General features: G+C 30.7%; 1 protein-coding gene across 1 annotated transcript; it reads right to left on the reverse strand.

Annotated features, from left to right (window-relative positions):
* Nucleotides 1-13,238: 13,238 nt before the first annotated feature.
* LOC131616649 (remorin-like) lies at nucleotides 13,239-16,836 on the reverse strand. The gene is made up of 5 exons (XM_058888030.1): nucleotides 16,510-16,836; nucleotides 14,654-14,701; nucleotides 14,225-14,312; nucleotides 13,848-13,929; nucleotides 13,239-13,597 (listed from the first exon to the last, which is right to left on the reverse strand). Exons 1-5 carry the CDS (start codon nucleotides 16,700-16,702, stop codon nucleotides 13,403-13,405), a joined length of 606 nt encoding a protein of 201 aa, XP_058744013.1. The 5' UTR covers nucleotides 16,703-16,836; the 3' UTR covers nucleotides 13,239-13,402.
* Nucleotides 16,837-17,846: the final 1,010 nt, after the last annotated feature.

A 17,846-nucleotide genomic window follows, 5' to 3' on the forward strand; every position in this document is an offset into this window, starting at 1 on the left:
AATAACAGTATAAGTAGTAGACTTAATTAAATTAAATTAATTGAGACTTAATACGACGCGTTAGTACGAAGTAGAAATAATAGAACTTTTAACCGATAATTATTTGGCCGGTATAGTTGAGTTGTCCGAATATTTACGAAACGTTTGTAGCATATTTCGGTTGATTCATTGTGTTGTATATTTTCCCAAAAATGAGAAATTCCAGGTGATGTTGAATTTTGTTGAATTGCCTTTGATTATTGGCAAATATCAAGTTGCAGGCTTATGGCCAGTGTTGTATTGTTGTTGAGTCGCCGTTGAAGTGTAGTTGTTGTTGTTGTGTTGATGTCGTTGTTATGTTATTGTTGATAATTGTTGCTGTTGTTGTTTTGCCTCTACTAATTGGCAAAGAAATTCAAGTTGTAGGCTTATGGCCAATGTTGATGTTATTGTTATGTTGTTGTTTAACAATTGTTGTTGTGTTGTTGCATTCATATTATTGTCGCATACATAGCATATCAAGTTGGAGCTGAAGCTCGGTAAGTTGGCATGAATTGACAAATATTAAGTTGAAGGCTTATGCCTTGTTTTAAAGTTGAAGGCTTATGCCTTGTTGATGCCTGTATTAACTGGCAAATTTTAAGTTGGGAGTTTTGCTCTATTGGTACCACATGCATGTGCATTGTACGAGTCGCATTCTGAGTTGCATTATGAGTTATTGTTGTGATAATAAATTAGTCGTTATATTATGTTGATAATTGTGTGGTAGGGGTGGAAATAGGCCAGGCCGATAACAGGGGCCTACAGGCTAGCCTATATAGGCTCAGGCCAGGCCACACATTATTTTTAAATAGAAAAGGCCTAGGCTTTTTTATAAGCCCATTTAGTTAAAAAGGCTTGGCCTCAGGCCCTAAAAGAAGCCTTATAAGCCTATCAGACCGACCTATTTAAATAAATATGAATATTTTTTATTATCATTATGATATGTTTTATACTTTGAATTAAAATACATAAATAAAATTTGGTTATCTTGAAGAACTTATAAAAATAAGATGAAAACATCTGATGAACATTGTTTTCATAAGTTCTCTTAAACAAATAGTCTCCTAAAACTTATGCTAAGAGGTAAGTTAAAATAAGTCAATGCAAATAAATTTTTAGTCTCTTGGTCTTTTAGTTAGTTAGTCTATTTAAACATTATTTTAAGTGCTTGTATACATATGTCTAAGAGGTAAGTTAAAATAAGTCAATGAAAATAAATTTTTAGTCTCTTGGTCTTTTAGTTAGTTAGTCTATTTAAACATTATTTTTGACAGGCCAGACTTAGGCTTGGCAAAGCCTATCTCGGCCCAGCCTATTTCCACCCCTATTGTGTGGTGATGATTCATGTTGTCTGAAAGTTGTTGAAGTGGTAATTTTATATAATCTGATCTAATATATTGTTTATCATACACTCAATTATATGGTTTGATATCTCATCCCTTCTGTTTGAATGTTACCCCTATGTTGGTAACGTGCATGTAATTCAGAGTGAAGGCTACTTACCTTCATTAGTTCGAGTCAGGTGTTAGTCGCTCTGATACGTAATACTTGGGGGGATGAACGCATGTTTTCTTTATTGTTGGTTTTATTATGTTGCTGAATTTTTAAGTTTTTTCCGTTAAAGACTCGATGTCTTAAATTTTTTTTGAGTTGGACAAAATGTTATGGTATTTTCAGTTGAATTTATGAATCTACTGCGTAGTAACGAAAGTTGTTTTATTTTTAAATACTAAACAAGTTGTTATCGGTTCATCTGAAAATTATGTGTTATGTATCTGATTTATAGGTGATTGATTGTCGTTGTTTTTACGTTGAAAGTGTAGCATCCCATGTTTTGTTGGAAATTTTGTAACTATGATTTTATATATTCGACGGGTAGATTTGGGGTGTTACAAAGACTATTTGGAACAATTTGGAGTAGAGTGCCTAAGTCTGATGTAAAAAAACTAAACTTTAAAATAGAGAAATTTTGACCAAAAAGGTTTTCAAAAAAAAAGTGAAAGAGGTAATTTCCTCAATAAGTGGAAGGTAAAGAACACATATGTAAAAGGAGATTTTGAAAATTCTAAGGATTACAATATACAATCCATAGAAAACAACCACTAAGTTAAGCCGCAAAAGATAGGAAACATATGGTTTCATTGAGGAACACCAATGAACATCATATTTTCATTATGATATAAATAAATAATTTTTAATGAGTTATGACAAATCTTTCACATTAGCCAACGAACAACCGATGTGCAAATCAAATACGCGCCACATTTTATTTCATTCTTTAAAAATACTACCTATTCTCTTAGTTACGCTTACAAGCAATGAGAAAAGTAATCAAGAGACATGCCTTCGAATCCCAACAACTGCATTTTAGAAAATTTTAATTTTATATTTTTGTTTATGACCTATTACCTTGATTGAGTTGGCAAACGAGGGAAAAATTATTTAGGGGACAAGCCTTCGAATCCCAACAACTGCATTCTAGCACCTTTTATTTTATATATTATTTTTGTTATGACTTATTATCTCAGTGAGCTGGTAACCGAGGGGAAAAGTATTTTTTTTATTTTTTATTTATTTATGACATATTACCTTGGTTGATCTCAATTGGGCTAGCAACCGAGAGGAAACGAAGGGAAAACTTTTGTCCAATTTGACGAAAAAATTAAGTAACAAATTTTTGTCTTTCATTTATATAATAAAAACGGTCAAAATATTTCCAAATCATCAATCCGCATGAAACATCAGTGATCCGCATGAAACACTCACCAACCAATCAGAACGTGAATGCCTTAACAATCTATCTTGGATGCTAAATGATGAAATGTAAATTTAAAATAATGAAAACAGTTATAGTGAAAGCAGTCGAATAAAGTACAACACCATTCTCTAAAATTGATTACAAGAGTATGAAAAAATTTCAAGGTTGGTGTCTTATGTAATGTTTTCTCTTATAATTGCTTGTTAAAAATGTTTAATGTTAGGTAGGAAAATATGAATGTAACTTAGAGCATCTCCAATGGTGCAACTTACATTTGAGTTCTTTATGGGACCCACTAAGCCACATCATATTAAAAGAATTTATTTAATTTTAACTTTAATAAAAATCTGATATGGGTCCCACAACTTTACCTCATAACTTGATTTGATTGGGTACTACAATCTTTTAGTTGTTGCATTGCAATGCAACTCTATTATGACATGGCAAATTTTTTAAATATTTAATTATTAAATTAATGGTACAAGTGGAGAACTCAATAGAAGAAACTACCATTGGAGATGGTCTTAGCAATCTTAGTTGTTGTTGTATCAAGTAAAATGTTAAATGTTACTAATGTTGAGATTAAAAATTTAACGATTCTATTGATTTTGTTTATATTTTGTTGTTATTGTTTTTGAAATTTAATGTTTAAAGATTTTATGGATCTTGTTGTTGTTGTTGTTGAGATTTAATGTTCAACGATTCTATTTATTTTTGTTGTTGTTATTATTATTATTATTGTTGATGATGATGATGATGATGATGATGATGATGATGATGATGATGATGATGAGGAGGAAGATTCAAAATTTGTCAACAAATTTGATGCTTTGTAGATTGAAACGGAAAAAATAGGTTAAAACAAAATTTATGTAAACAGTCTATTTTATCTCGGGTATTATTTCCAACTGTGATAAAAAGTAGCACAATTTTGAAAATCCAAAAAACATTGTTGTAGGGGATCAAATCCATGACCGGTACAATTTCCCCTAGGTGGAACTTTACTTGAGGAGAAAAGAGGCAAGTTTTCGTGACGCCATTCGTTATCTCACCTATTAATAAAATCCCCTTTCTAACCGAGGTAAAAGGGTGTTTTTTTTTTTTGTAGTAGTGAGTATAGAACATAAAAAATATTTTTTTTCAATTATATATTCAATTTAACCAATACCTTTATTTGAATTAGTTTTTGTTGTTTAAACTTTATTATATTAGTATTTGGTTTCATATATTAGTCTAGAAATTCAGAATTTATTTAAACTCAGAGAGTTTCTAATAAACGATATGTTATTTATGTGTTTATAATAAATAGAAGAGTGAATGTCCATTTTAGTCCCTCACAAAAAATGCAGAGGACAGATTAGTCCCTGAGAAAAAAAAATCCCTATTAAATCCCTTACAAAATTTAACCGAGTCATGTTAGTCCCCTAACTAATATTTTTTTCAAACCAGTTTTTTTTCTTACTTTTGAACCGTGATTGGACTGCCAATGAAGACCCATTTTAGTCCCTTACAAAAAAGAGAAAGTCCAAATTAGTCCCTAAAAAAAATTCTATATTTAATCCCTTACAAAATTTAACTAAGCCATGTTAATCCCTCTTTTAATATTTTTTTCAAAAGATTTTTTTCTATTTTAAACTGTGACTGGACTTGACAAGATAGACCTACTTTCAGAAATTGGAAACTCAAACAAGATAAATCAATTTTTTTCCGTAACATATCATGTGCATTATTTTTGCCACAACTATTATTTACAAAAGTAAGACATTAGCCTAAATCACCCCAGTAGCAGAACTAAACCTTCTTAAAAGATCATTAACAACTGAAATAATAACAACACCTAATACACAAGAATACATAACAAGAAAAACCGTAGTCACCCATCAATAAGAATGATAATAAACCCAACAAAAAAAAACATTGTGGTATCGCGATGATTTATCTACAATCCATTCATAAATAATTTAAAATCGATAGTCGTAAAATAGGAGTCCAGTCACGGTTTAAAAATAGGAAAAAATCGTTTGAAAAAAATGTTAAAAGAGGGACTAACATGACTCAGTTAAATTTTATCAGGGATTAATTAAGGATTTTTTTCTCGGGGACTAATTTGGACTCTTCATTTTTATTGAGGGACTAAAATGGGTCTTCAGTGGCAGTCCAGTTGCAAGTTCAAAAGTAAGAAAAAAAACGGTTAGAAAAAAATATTAGTAGAGGGACTAACATGGCTCGGTTAAATTTTGTAAGGGATTTAATAGGGATTTTTTTTTCTCAGGGACTAATATGTCCTCTGCAGTTTTTGTGAGGACTAAAATAGACCTTCACACTAAATAGAAACTTTAGTTTAGTTATTAATGTGTATTTTAAATATATTAGTTATTAATGAAGGCTAAAAACATGAGCACAACACCCAGAAATGAAATACACAACATAAACATAATTTACTTAATATAAATTACAATTTTTATTTGATACATCATGTGACTATCATTTATTACAAAAATTAACATCAAGCTTACATTAGATGAATCGCGATGCAATGATTCCAAACATTTGAACACCTTTTTAAAATATTTGTTTTATTTTTTGCATATGCTGGCAATTGTGTTGCATATCTTGTCATGTCAAAATGACAAGATTTTCCAACGTCATTCACAAGGCTATGGCAACAAGAGTCACTAACAATTCCATTTCCAACAAATACACTAGAGAATATCTCTTTACCACATTCTTTCTTTAATTTGCTTGAACAAACAGTTAAATATTTCTCATATGATGACAATGGCCTTGATGCATGACCAATATCATGTGAAGGAGCTGCAGAAGGTGGTTGTGGAATCTCAGAGCACGATGATATTCTCAAAACTAAAGTAAAACTTATCATAAAGATCACAACTACATTAAATCCATTAAATAATGTCATGGCCATTTTAGAGTGACACTTTAATCAAAGTCGTAATGGAGATTTGATTCGCTTAGTCAATTATGAACAAAATCTTATTTATACTGTATGAGTTATTATCTTAAACGTTAAAATGTATTTAATACTTTGTTCTAACTCTCATGAAACCTAAGTTTTTTTAAGTTATTTTTTAATGTAAGATGTTGAATTTTTCATAAAGAGTTGGAGTTAATACAATATTATTGAACTTAATCATTCCTTTTTTTGGCTTTAAGTTTTTTCTTTGATATTTCTAAGTCTATTTCAAACAATGGAAACAATACAATTATTTTAGAAGAGTTATAAGACTTTATATTAAATTTTACTAATTTTATTAAAAGTTAGAGTTTTCTTCATTGAGACATGATTATATCATAATTAATAAACAATACTCATTGGATTCAAAAATTATATTGGTTTATAACTTAAACTGTAGGTCATTCACTTAAATATAGTATAAAGTTTAAGTTAATAATTTGATATTCTTTTTTAAATAATTTTAAATTCTTTTTAGGATCTGGGATATACCTAATAGATAATGTATTAAAATATGAAATTAAGAACAACTTATATAAATATTTTATCAAATATAAAATTAATTCCAAATTTTTTATTAAAATAAATACTTTAATATGATATAATTGCAAGTTTTTTAGTGCTAACATTTCTCATTTTTAGTATCCTCCGTATTTTATGTTGTATTTGTGATATATTGTTCTTTTAAATATTTCTTACCATTAGGCCAAATATAAATAATACCTATATATTTATTTTAAATCTTTTTAGGTAAGTTGAATTTATACATTTCTCAAAATTTGTGATTATATTTTAGGGTTTGTTACAAATTGGATTCCTATTGTCATATATTGTTCTGCTAGGGTTTGTGACATTTTGCCTCTAAGTTTTGGATAACCTTAGTCATTTCTTTTGGGATCATTTCACAAATGAGTTGCAACATTACTACTGCTCAAGTAAATTTATTATGCATTAAATTTTATTAGTTAAAATTGTTACCACTAAAGCTAATCGAATCTCACAACAAGTATTTTGTTAAATATAAGGGATGCGAATCTTTAATTGGTTTATTATTATTTGAACAAAATTTATTTTTGGTTGCGGTGCAACGTGAGATCTCACATGGTTTAATACTTTTTTTCGTCCCGTATCTTTGACCCGGAGTCCAATTTCGTCCCTTAATTTTTAAAATGACTATTTGGATTCCTCAACTTTTCAAAATGTATCACGTTAGTACTTTCCATCCAAATCTCATTGACGACGATAATTTTCGCTCATTTGGCAGATGACGTTTAACATAATATTTAGTGATCGATTTAGCGATAGAAAAAATGTCACAAAAATTGTTTTTTTTCAGGTTTTGGAAATTTTGTTCATCTTCTTCATTAAACTCAATACCATATCAATATTGTTAACAACACATCATTCAAAAATCTCAACCATTCCTCTATTCTGTTTTTAGGTTTCAACCGTTCCTCTATTTCATTTTAATGGTTTTAATGACATTAGCATAATAACCTTGTCACAAGACCATAACAATTTGCAACCATCTTTGTCCAATGGTAGCCATTATTCTCACTCAACCTCAAGAACTATGAGTAATTCCTCAAGAGATATTGTTAACAATTTGAGAGACCTACATTGACACTCAGGCCTAATAACCCTTCAAATATAAGGTACCCTTCCTCACAAAAAAAGGATTAATCTCTTTCCTACACTATTTGTTTTAACAATGAGAATCCAAAACTAGGACTAGAACCAAAAGGTAACATTTTGAATCATGGGAATCGTTTAACTTTAAATGGTTATTAGAAAATCAGAAAAAATAACCTAAAAAAATTATTGTAGAAAGCAAAAAGACTGATTTAGTTACAAAACATGCTCAAGATCACATGATTGCTGAGAAAAGAGAAGAGAAAAACTTAGTCAACAGTTCATAGCTCTTTCAACATTGATTCCATATTTAAAAAGGGTTCAATTTTATGCTTAATAATAAGGACAAAACTTATGTACAATTCTTTAGGTGTGGTTCTTACTATTTTCCAATGAAAATATGACAAATATACTTAAATATCATTTAGTGAGTGAAAATAGGAGAAATTTGTATACGTAAGATGAAATTATACACTTGTCATATTTTTATTGGAAAATAGAAAAAACCACATCTAAAGAATTGTACCTAAGTTTGTCCTAATAATACCCAGATTGATTTTATCGTTGATTTATCAAGTGGGTTCATAAAGGTTACTATTAATAATTAGTAATTATTTGGGTGTGTAGATGGATAAGGCTTATGTGTTAGGATATGTGATAAACCACATGGAACAACTTCAAGAATAAGTGAAGTTATTGGAACAAAAGAATCAAAGGAAAACCATAGAATCTATGGTTTATGTTGAGAAGACAAAGTCACGTTCTTCATATGAAGATGTTTCATACACTTCATCAAATTCCGAAAATGGTCATTTTTGTCGCTTGAATCGTTCGTTGCTAGAAGCTGAGGCAATAGTGTCAGAGAAAAAGTGCTTAGACGAATTCACTGTGAGAAAGAAATGGGTGTGTTCACGAAGATGAATCCACATCCTCGACCGTTGACTACAACCACACACTCAGTAAACCACAACCATACACTCAATAAAAAATAATCCACTGTCCACCGCCTCCACTATGTTAGAATGAACAAACTCCTCCCGTTGCGACAACGCTTACAGTGAAGATGAATCCAAGAAGAAGAAGCAATAATACATCTTCTGGTTCTTTTTGGATATAGAGAAAAAATGTAACTCTAAGTATCTTGTATATGGAAGATCAAAATGCAATGGATTTGCTAAATTACTTATCCACATCAAAATGAAATGGATTTTCTAAATTGCTTCTCCATATCCTAAATTGTCTTTCTGCATTTTAAATTTGTGGGTTTTGGATTTGTTTGGATTTAGGGAAGAAGATGAAGATTAAAACCTAGAAAATATTTTAGTGACAAATTTTTCTGTCGCTAAATTAGTTTAAGCCACATAGTATTCCACGTCAAAGCCATCTAGATTTAATGATTGATTTTGACTAACAAAATGGAGGGAAAGGATCAACATGGTCCAATTCACATAATTAAGGGACTCAAATGGTATTTTTAAAGATAAGGGACCAAAAAGAACTCGAGTACAAGATACAAGACGAAAAAAGGTATTATACCATCATACATTAATGAGAGGTGCAATTCGCAGTCTTTCGTGGTCGTATTTAAAAATTCATCAAAATATTTTCAATTCTTTTTCGTTTATAATTTTTGATCTAATTTTGAATAAATTCAAGAAAGTTTTGAAGATCATTTGCATCATTTCTCTAAAACAACTACCAATTCCTTGTTTCAAAAGGAGTGAAGTAGCCATGAAAATTCTAGAAACAACTATGTTAATGACCTTGATAGTTGGAAAAGATTCCTTCATTGAAGGATGATATTGAAGAAAGGGAAATCTTCTCTAACAATTGAGAAAGTTAAATGCTTTTTAAAATGTTTTGGGAAAATGTCTCACATTTATTTGGTAAGAGTTTTTTCTTCGTGTTTTTATTTTCATATTATGAGGATCTAAGAAGGGTTTTGGAAATAGGATCGTGAACTTTGTCTCTTGGTATCCTTCACGTATTCACATGGACACTAGAATTAAATCCTATTTTGGTTTAAAATAGTAATATATAATGCTGTATTAGAGTTCATGGTCTTATTTTTGAATATTGGAGACCACAAATTCTTTTTTCAATCACAAGAACTATTGATAACTCATTTTATGTGAGATATTTAATTCTTTTATACTTGAATTTTAGGGTAATTTATATCTTGGGTAATGTCATTTATTGATGTTTTATGTCACTTTAGTTAATATAGGAAAGAGCACATTAGCTGCTTTCTTTTATCAATTTGATGTGTTTTGTGTTTGTGCAAAATTGACTCTTGTGACAAGTTTTTCCACGCCAGGAATCCTTGAACAACATCCAGCAGGCCTCGATCTAGAAGATGCTAGTATGAATTCTCAACTTTAATGTTAATACTGAATGGATAAGGATGAAACACTATAAGAAAAAATTGTGAAAAAGCTGTCAAGGCATGCCGCTAATGTACTGCTACTGCTCCTGCATTGCTGCAGTGCTATCATAGTACACCACAAAGGAATATGCTTTATTCTTAGCCTTAAGTTAATGGATCATTGCAAAGGCCAAAGAAACACACACAGAGAGAGAGAGAGAGAGAGAGAGAGAGGGGTTATGCATCTAGAAAATCTCTATAAAGAAATATGCAATGCAATGAAGAAAGACATTCTGAAACTTGGAAAGGATTCTCCAAAAGTGAAATAAAGGAAGACGAAGAGTTCTCCCGCGACGCTGGTCTTGTCAGGCTGAAGGAAACAATGTGGGAGACGTGACGAAAGATGTCACTAGCTAACTAACAAATTGCAAGTGACTGAAGTGTCATCCTTAGGTTTATCATTTCTATCTTATTGCTTAGAAAATGTAACATAATATTTTTTGTTGTTGTGTTTATTTTACTCATTTTGAGTTAAACTTGCTTTGCTGGATAATGTGAAGTTTTATGAATTAGTAATCTTTTGAATGTTATGAATGAGTTGTCTTGATATATTTTATTCATGTGAATTTATGCCATATGTTTATTCCTTTGTCTGTCCACCTTGAACTTATGTCATAAGTCCACCATGTGTCCCTTATGCACCTTCATACATGTTATGCAAGCTAGAAGAATCTTGAATACTTCGAACACTTCTCCATGTGGTAGTACTATTATGTAATAATATATTTTTTTGCGGGCTAATGTTTTAAACATGTGGATTTGACTGCTGAACAAAGATAAGACTTAGTTAGTAGAAATTGTTTTTTTCTTATCAAGAATCGATAGTTTCTCCCCTTCTTAAAGACTTGATTTTAAATAAAGTAGTTCATTCCAAGGTTTCCCTTTTTATTTGGCAGCTACTTTGAAATAGACTTCCTGTTTTGACTAATCTAACTCGTCAAGGTATCATCAATTCAGACTCTATTGTCTACTTGAATGGTGATGGATATGAAGAAAATTATTAACACTTATTTCTCATTTGTCCACTCGTCGAATGCATTCGGTCAGGTTTATTGAACTTACTAGGTCTCTCCACAACACTTGTAACAATATTTTCAAATACACCGCTCAATTTTCTGAGTTTCGTTCTCACTCAAAGAAATCTAATGTATACTTTCAAGCTATCTAGTTGTGCGCTTTTACATTATTTGGCCATAACACAATAATATAGGAGTGACAAATGGGCACGCACGCCCATTTAAGTCTGTTAGGAAAATAACAAACATAGAGAAAAAAGAGGAACACAATAACAACACAAGAAAATAACGTGGAAATTCCACAACCGGAGAAAAACCACGACCGTTGTCAAATGATAACCAGAGAATAACACTATGTGAAAATTGTTACAACACATAATATACCCTCAAATACCCCAGACCCCCAGTACCCCCACACCCTCCAAAATAAGTATTTAACTACATCTCACAACACTCTAATACAAGAGAATAAGAGAACAAAGAAAGTCAAATACAAGCCTAAAATGCTTTTGACTGGTGCATCTTACAACGAAGAACTTGAATCCTTTATATATCCTTGGACTCCCTCTTTCTTCACAAAATTAAGCGATGTGAGACTTCTTCAACATATATATTTTCAACCAAATCCAACAATCTCCACCTTGATTGAAAATAATATAAGCTTTCATTGTCTTCACCGACAATAATACTCCACCATAAAGAGTATCAACATGTATATTTTCAACCAATCTCAATAATCTCCACCTTGATTGAGAATAATACATCAAATTTCATTGTCTTCACTGGCAATCATACTCCACCATAAAGAGTATAGTCACTTGAAGTTACACCACTCCAAGAATTTTCACATTGTCTTCACCGACAATCATAGTTTTAAAAACTATCATACTCTCATGAAAAATATATTTCACTTAAAGCTAAACCACTCTAAGAATTTCACATTGTCAACACCGACAATCATATACTTTATCATGAAGAATAAATTCCACTTGAAGTTAAACCACTCCAAGAATTTCACATGGCAAAAATCAACTTGAAACTTTATGGTGTAACTTCCTTGTTGGCAGGAAGCTCTTCAACCACCGGCATAATCTTGCACCTTGTGTAATCTTAATTGTATCAACACATCTTTGACTTGAACTTTTCACAAGTAAAAAACAATTCTTCCATCAATTTTCTCTAATCCAAACTGCACAGCGGAACTTATGACTTCAGCTCAACAACTCTTTCACAATACCACCATTCTTTTCTGATGTGGAAGATCAGACAAAACTGCAACCACATAGCATACTAAGAACTCCTATCCCCGGATCGAACAAAAAAACTCTGATACCAGTTGTTGGGAAAAATAACAAACATGGAGAATAAAGAGGAACACAATAACAACACAAGAAAATAACGTGGAGACTCCAAAACCGGAGAAAAACTACGACCGTTGTCAAATGACAACCAGCGAATAACACTATGTGAAAATTATTACAACACATAATACACCCTCAAATATCCCAGGCCCCAGTACACCCACATCCTCCAAAACAAGTATTTAACTACATCTCACAACACTCTAATACAAAAGAATAAGAGAAAAAAGAAAGTCAAATACAAGCTTAAAGTGTTTTTGACTGGTGCATCTTGCAACGAAGAATTTGAATCTTTATATAGCCTTGGACTACCTCTTCCTTCACAAAATTAAGCGATGTGAGACTTCTTCAACATATATATTTTCAACCAAATCCAACAAAGCCCACCCTGCAAAAGTTCACAAAAAAAGGGGCGAAGTGTGACAAACATATATAGTTGAGAGTGCGAGCCTAAAACTTTGACTTGTCTAGTAAAAAATGAGGACTGGTATGGGAGAGCATATGAAAGTTGCATTTTTAAAACCTAAAAATGCAAAAATTTATGTTATCTCTCGCGCCCGCAAAAGTTCGAAAAAAAAAAACAAAGTATTGCAGAACTGCCACATTAGAGGGTGCGAGTTTAAACTCTTACCTTATTCTATATTTAAAGTGCGGGTAAAACTGACATTTTCAATAGATCAAACCTGTTTTGCAACCTCTAAAATAGTAAGTTCAGTGATAGTAAATTCTTATCTCCTTTGCTAATTTTAGAATTATGTCAAGATTCAAGTTGGTAAGATAAAACTTCTCTTTCCACATTCACATCATAGATAGTGCAACCCTTTAAACTGACTTGGATTCTACCTTTCATCATATTATTTTTTATACATTGCAATCTTTTATTTCTTCTCTTGTGTAACTTTTTGTATGTAGTAACTTTTTTTTTAATAAATTTTTTAATTTATTAAAAAATAGGCATCTTATTTTCCCCAATAATGTATACTAATTCCAAAAAAAAAAAAAATTCCTCGATAATAATTATAAATAAACAAATAACATTGGATCCTCCAACTAAACAAAAGATCCTCTGACCTGTCCAACATGTTTCTCATTGTATTCTCCCTTTCCATTACTTTTCACACACATACACAAACAACATTAAAAACAAACAACAAGAATAATAACATGAACAACAACAAATATAGACAAAATTTCATAATTGATAACACCATCATTTCAAAAGCATCCAAGAAGTTTCTTTGGAACAGTTCCAGTTGCACGATGCTTTGCAGCTATTTCCTCTGCTTTCAGATTATCTTCACCTCGTTTTGCTTCAACCATTGCTCTTTTTTCCTCTGCTTGTTTATGAATCATAGCTATTTTGTTCTTCATTCTCTCTCCATATTCTGCTTTCTTTTTCTCTAATTGTTCCTAAAGTTTCCAAAAATAAATATTTAATTTTATACTATTTGATTACAGCAAAAGAATAATTGATACTATACGACAAGAACAAAAAAAAACATTATTAATTTTTTGATGTCAATAAAAGCATATGCTATATCATGTATATAATTATTATGACATGTAATGCACCAACATGCATTATTATTTATAATGCTATTATATCTTAATCAATATTAATTAACTCTAATAAATGATTAAAAAAAATTAGGTATAATACCTCCATTTTTCTGAGTCTAGCTTCAAGAGCTGCTTTCTTGCTGTTTTCCCAAGCAGCAACAGTAGATAGCTGCTTTTGTGCTCTGTTAAGAAATCCAATAATTCATAAGTTTTAGAATACTAAACACAAAGGCGCGATTTCGGTTTCGGTCAATTCAAGTGTTGCGATATTGATTGCGGTCACTGTGGTATAATTAACCACAAATTCCTTTTCATCGTAAAAACGGTAAATAACATTATCGGTATCACACCTTCCGATACTATTTAGTCGCAGATGTTTTTGCTGTAACGGACCGTTTTTGTAGAACTCTACTTTTTAAATTTTTTTTTAAATGTTTTGTACAAATATTTGAAACAAAGATGAAAATAAATTCTTACTTATTATCTGCTTTGGATTTTTCACTTTCTTCCCATGCCTTCACATTAGATAATCTTTTCTCTTTCTCGATTCCGGCAAGAACGATATCTGTAGATCATAGAAATTCATAAGTTGAAAACAAAACAAGTTATCGATACTGTCATAAGTTGTTTGCATGAGTTCTCTGAAAAAAGTCTTACACAAATTTATGTCATTAGATAAATTCAAATAATTTTCTCCCTCAGATCTTATTTGTAATTTTTAGATTTATTAAATAATTAATATATCTGATTTATATATTGTTTAGATACATTAATTATTTAATGTATTTAAAAAGTGAATTTTTCTTATAAGTAAAACCGGAGGTAGTATTAAATACACGAGCATCGTTTAATGGTGCAAAAACATGAAGGATAATTTACTAAGTAGTGAGAAAAGACAATACTAACCTCTATCATGGGATCCTCCTGAAACTTTCTTAACAGGATCTGGTGTCTCTGTATATCAAAAGAAAAATGGTAAAGAAAAGTAATGATCTTTAGGAAATATAGCAAAGAAAAGCAATGATATGTTTAAGGTAATTTGTTTTATTGGATTCTAATAAAGATGCTCATTTTCATAATGTTCAATAAATTAAATTAAAGATGATTGTGAGACATGATAAATGATTAGAGTAGCTTTTCCTATAATTCAAAGCATCATTTACATAAAGAAAAAGACTTTTCCTTGCAACATGGGGGACAACTAATTTATAAACAATTTAAGGTGCTAATGAAAATCACTTTAATAGGGACCATGGAGAAATTATTTATTGACGTGTAGAACAAGAAATGATGTAACAAGTAAGTATATATGAATAAATAGCTTAATTTTTTTTCTAATAGTTTAATAGCCAAAATTTTAGTTAAGTAAGAAACTTAGAATAAGGTAAGTGTAATAGAAATGAAGATGTTGTGTTGAAAATTTGATAAAATTAAACGAAATGAGATTAGAAAGGATAATATATGAGAGTGTTGAGATAACCCTTAAAATAGAGTAGATAATGGAAAAATAGATTTAGGTGGCTTGGGCATGTAAATAGACTTGGTTTGTGCATTTAGAAAGAAGAGTTGTAGATTTTATTTTAAGGAGAGTAAATCAGATGGAGAGGAGTCAAACAAGTTGATGTCGATTTTGTTAAATGTAGAGAAGTAAATCAGATTTTGTTGCATGATCTTGTTAAATGTAGTAGAATATTATGACGAAATGTGATCCATGAACCGATCCAAGTAAATAGAGTAAGACCCAGTATTCTAATCTAATAACTAAAATTTCACTCTTACAATGAATAAGTAAAATGTTGCAAGTTCAAACCCACTCAGTTTCTAATCTAATCAGATGTGATTCTATTTATCAACTAAATTTAATTAAAAACTCAATTTCAATATAGTAAATATCAATTTAGTTATCTTGTGAACCAAAAAACTATAGGTAGCTAGATATTCTCTCCAAGATCCATTGAATAAAGGAGAGACTAATCATTTATGTTCCTATAATGAAAATAGAAAGAGTCAAACACACTTTTGGAAGGCAATGAAAATAAGGTACCCTACCCATATTAACAAACAAGTCACATCATAGAAAGCATCCAATACCATAACTAATAATTGCAATCCATACCTAATTACAGATCATTGATTGAAAATGTGAACTAAGCATTTGGATAATTGAGAGAAAAGGGAAAGTAGATTACTTAAAATTGAAAACTTTCTCAATTCATAAACAAAATCTCTCAAAAGAACAATGAAAATTGAAAATCATAAGAAGCCCATAAATAAATAAATAAAACTTAAATCCTTCCATCCCATGAACAAAATCATTGGATAAAACATCTAACAACAAGGAAAAAAAATCATGCTTTGAGACAATTATGATAGTTAAAACATTAATGATTATATACATAAAAAAAAAAAACCATAGTTTTTTTTTACGAAATGGTAATAACTATTAAAAACTCACCTACGTAACCGTGAGTATCAGAGTTCAAACACAGATGATTATAGTTCACCTTAGTAATATCGATTAATTTAGTAATATCGATTAATGCCAATTGAGCTAAGATTTGCATATAGTTAGACTCTTTCAATTTTAGTTTTCAAAAACTTTTCTCATAAACCTAAGAGTCCCTATCAAAACTCACCCTATGAATCTACTATATATTGATTCAATTATAAAAATTAAATTTTGACGACAACCCATGATATCCAAAAGCCAAAAGATTGAAAATTCAAACATGGGTGGAAGGAAAAAAGAGAAACAAACTCACTCTCATTATCCACAACAACAAGAGCCTTGGTTTCCTCCGCCGCAGGCGGTGGTGGCAGTGCAGCCGCTTTCTTATCAGCAACATCAAGTGGCGGCGCCTCAGCTAGCTTGGGTGCCGGAATTGGCGCTGGAGCCGGAGTCGGGACCGGAGCTGTAACTGGAACTGTTTCTTGTTTGGCTTGGAGCTCAGCCATAGGTTCGGAGTTTGGTTCGGTAGAATTTAATTAAAAAATAAAATTTATATAAAGAGAGAGTTAGAAGAAGTTAAGGTTTGTTATCTGAAAAAAACAAGAACAAAAACAACGTATTTGTAGCAACGTTAAAGAAGGTGTGTGTGGCTTTTCAACTTAAAGAGTGTCTTTTTTTTTTTTTTATTGAAAAGTGAGACCGTGTTGTGTGTGTGTGTGTGAGTACCGTGTTTTTCTTTTTGGCGGGCATTGGGAGAATTAGAGCCGTTGATTTAAGTTGGGGTTTGATCGTGCGGTGGTTGTGGAATGCCGACAGGGTAATAATTGATATGTGAATGGGATTGTGCCACGTGTTATTGAAAAATTGAAAAATGTATGGCGAGGTGGAGGACAACGTCGCCTTCTACTACTACTTCTTCTTCGGTTGGTGGGTTCCATTGGGTTAACGTGGGACCATGTTTTAGAGATTTTGATAGTGTCGACAAAATTATGAATAATTTCATGGTTGGTCGTGGTACTATTTTTTATGAGATCTTTGTACCTTTTATTTTATTTATGAGATTCACATAAATATATGTTTGGGAATAAAAATATTTTAGATATTATAAAAAAATTATAGGTAGCCTTTGCGCAGCAACATTAATTGATAATTTTTTGAAATAGGTAAAATAAATAATAAGTAAAAATTGAATACCTTTTTTCATCTCTTGAATCTTCTTTTTATGTTTGCTTTTATTAGAAGTGAGAATTGGATGAGTTAAGTTTTGTCAAATTTGATTTTGACTTTATTAAAATTTTTAAAGCATAAATAATTAAATATGACATGTATAAACTTACTTTTAGGTAGGTTTGAATCTGACATTTTTAAATGTCAGATGGATCTATTACCCTATATAAAAATTTATTTTATTTAAACATTTGTAATAATCAATTCAACTAATGACTAAATAGACTAACAAATTAAAAGATCAACTCGACTAAATGCTTATGCGCATTGATTTATTCGAATTTTCCTATTAACATAAGTTTTGTGATACTATTTGTTTGAGAGAACTTATGAAAACAACTTATGACATTGTTTGTATGGTTTTTTCAGTTTATTTTCATAATTTTTTCAAGATAACGACACTTTATTTTTTATATTTTAATT

The sequence above is a fragment of the Vicia villosa genome, linkage group LG7 (assembly GCF_029867415.1).
Source record: "Vicia villosa cultivar HV-30 ecotype Madison, WI linkage group LG7, Vvil1.0, whole genome shotgun sequence".
Classification (NCBI taxonomy): domain Eukaryota; kingdom Viridiplantae; phylum Streptophyta; class Magnoliopsida; order Fabales; family Fabaceae; genus Vicia; species Vicia villosa.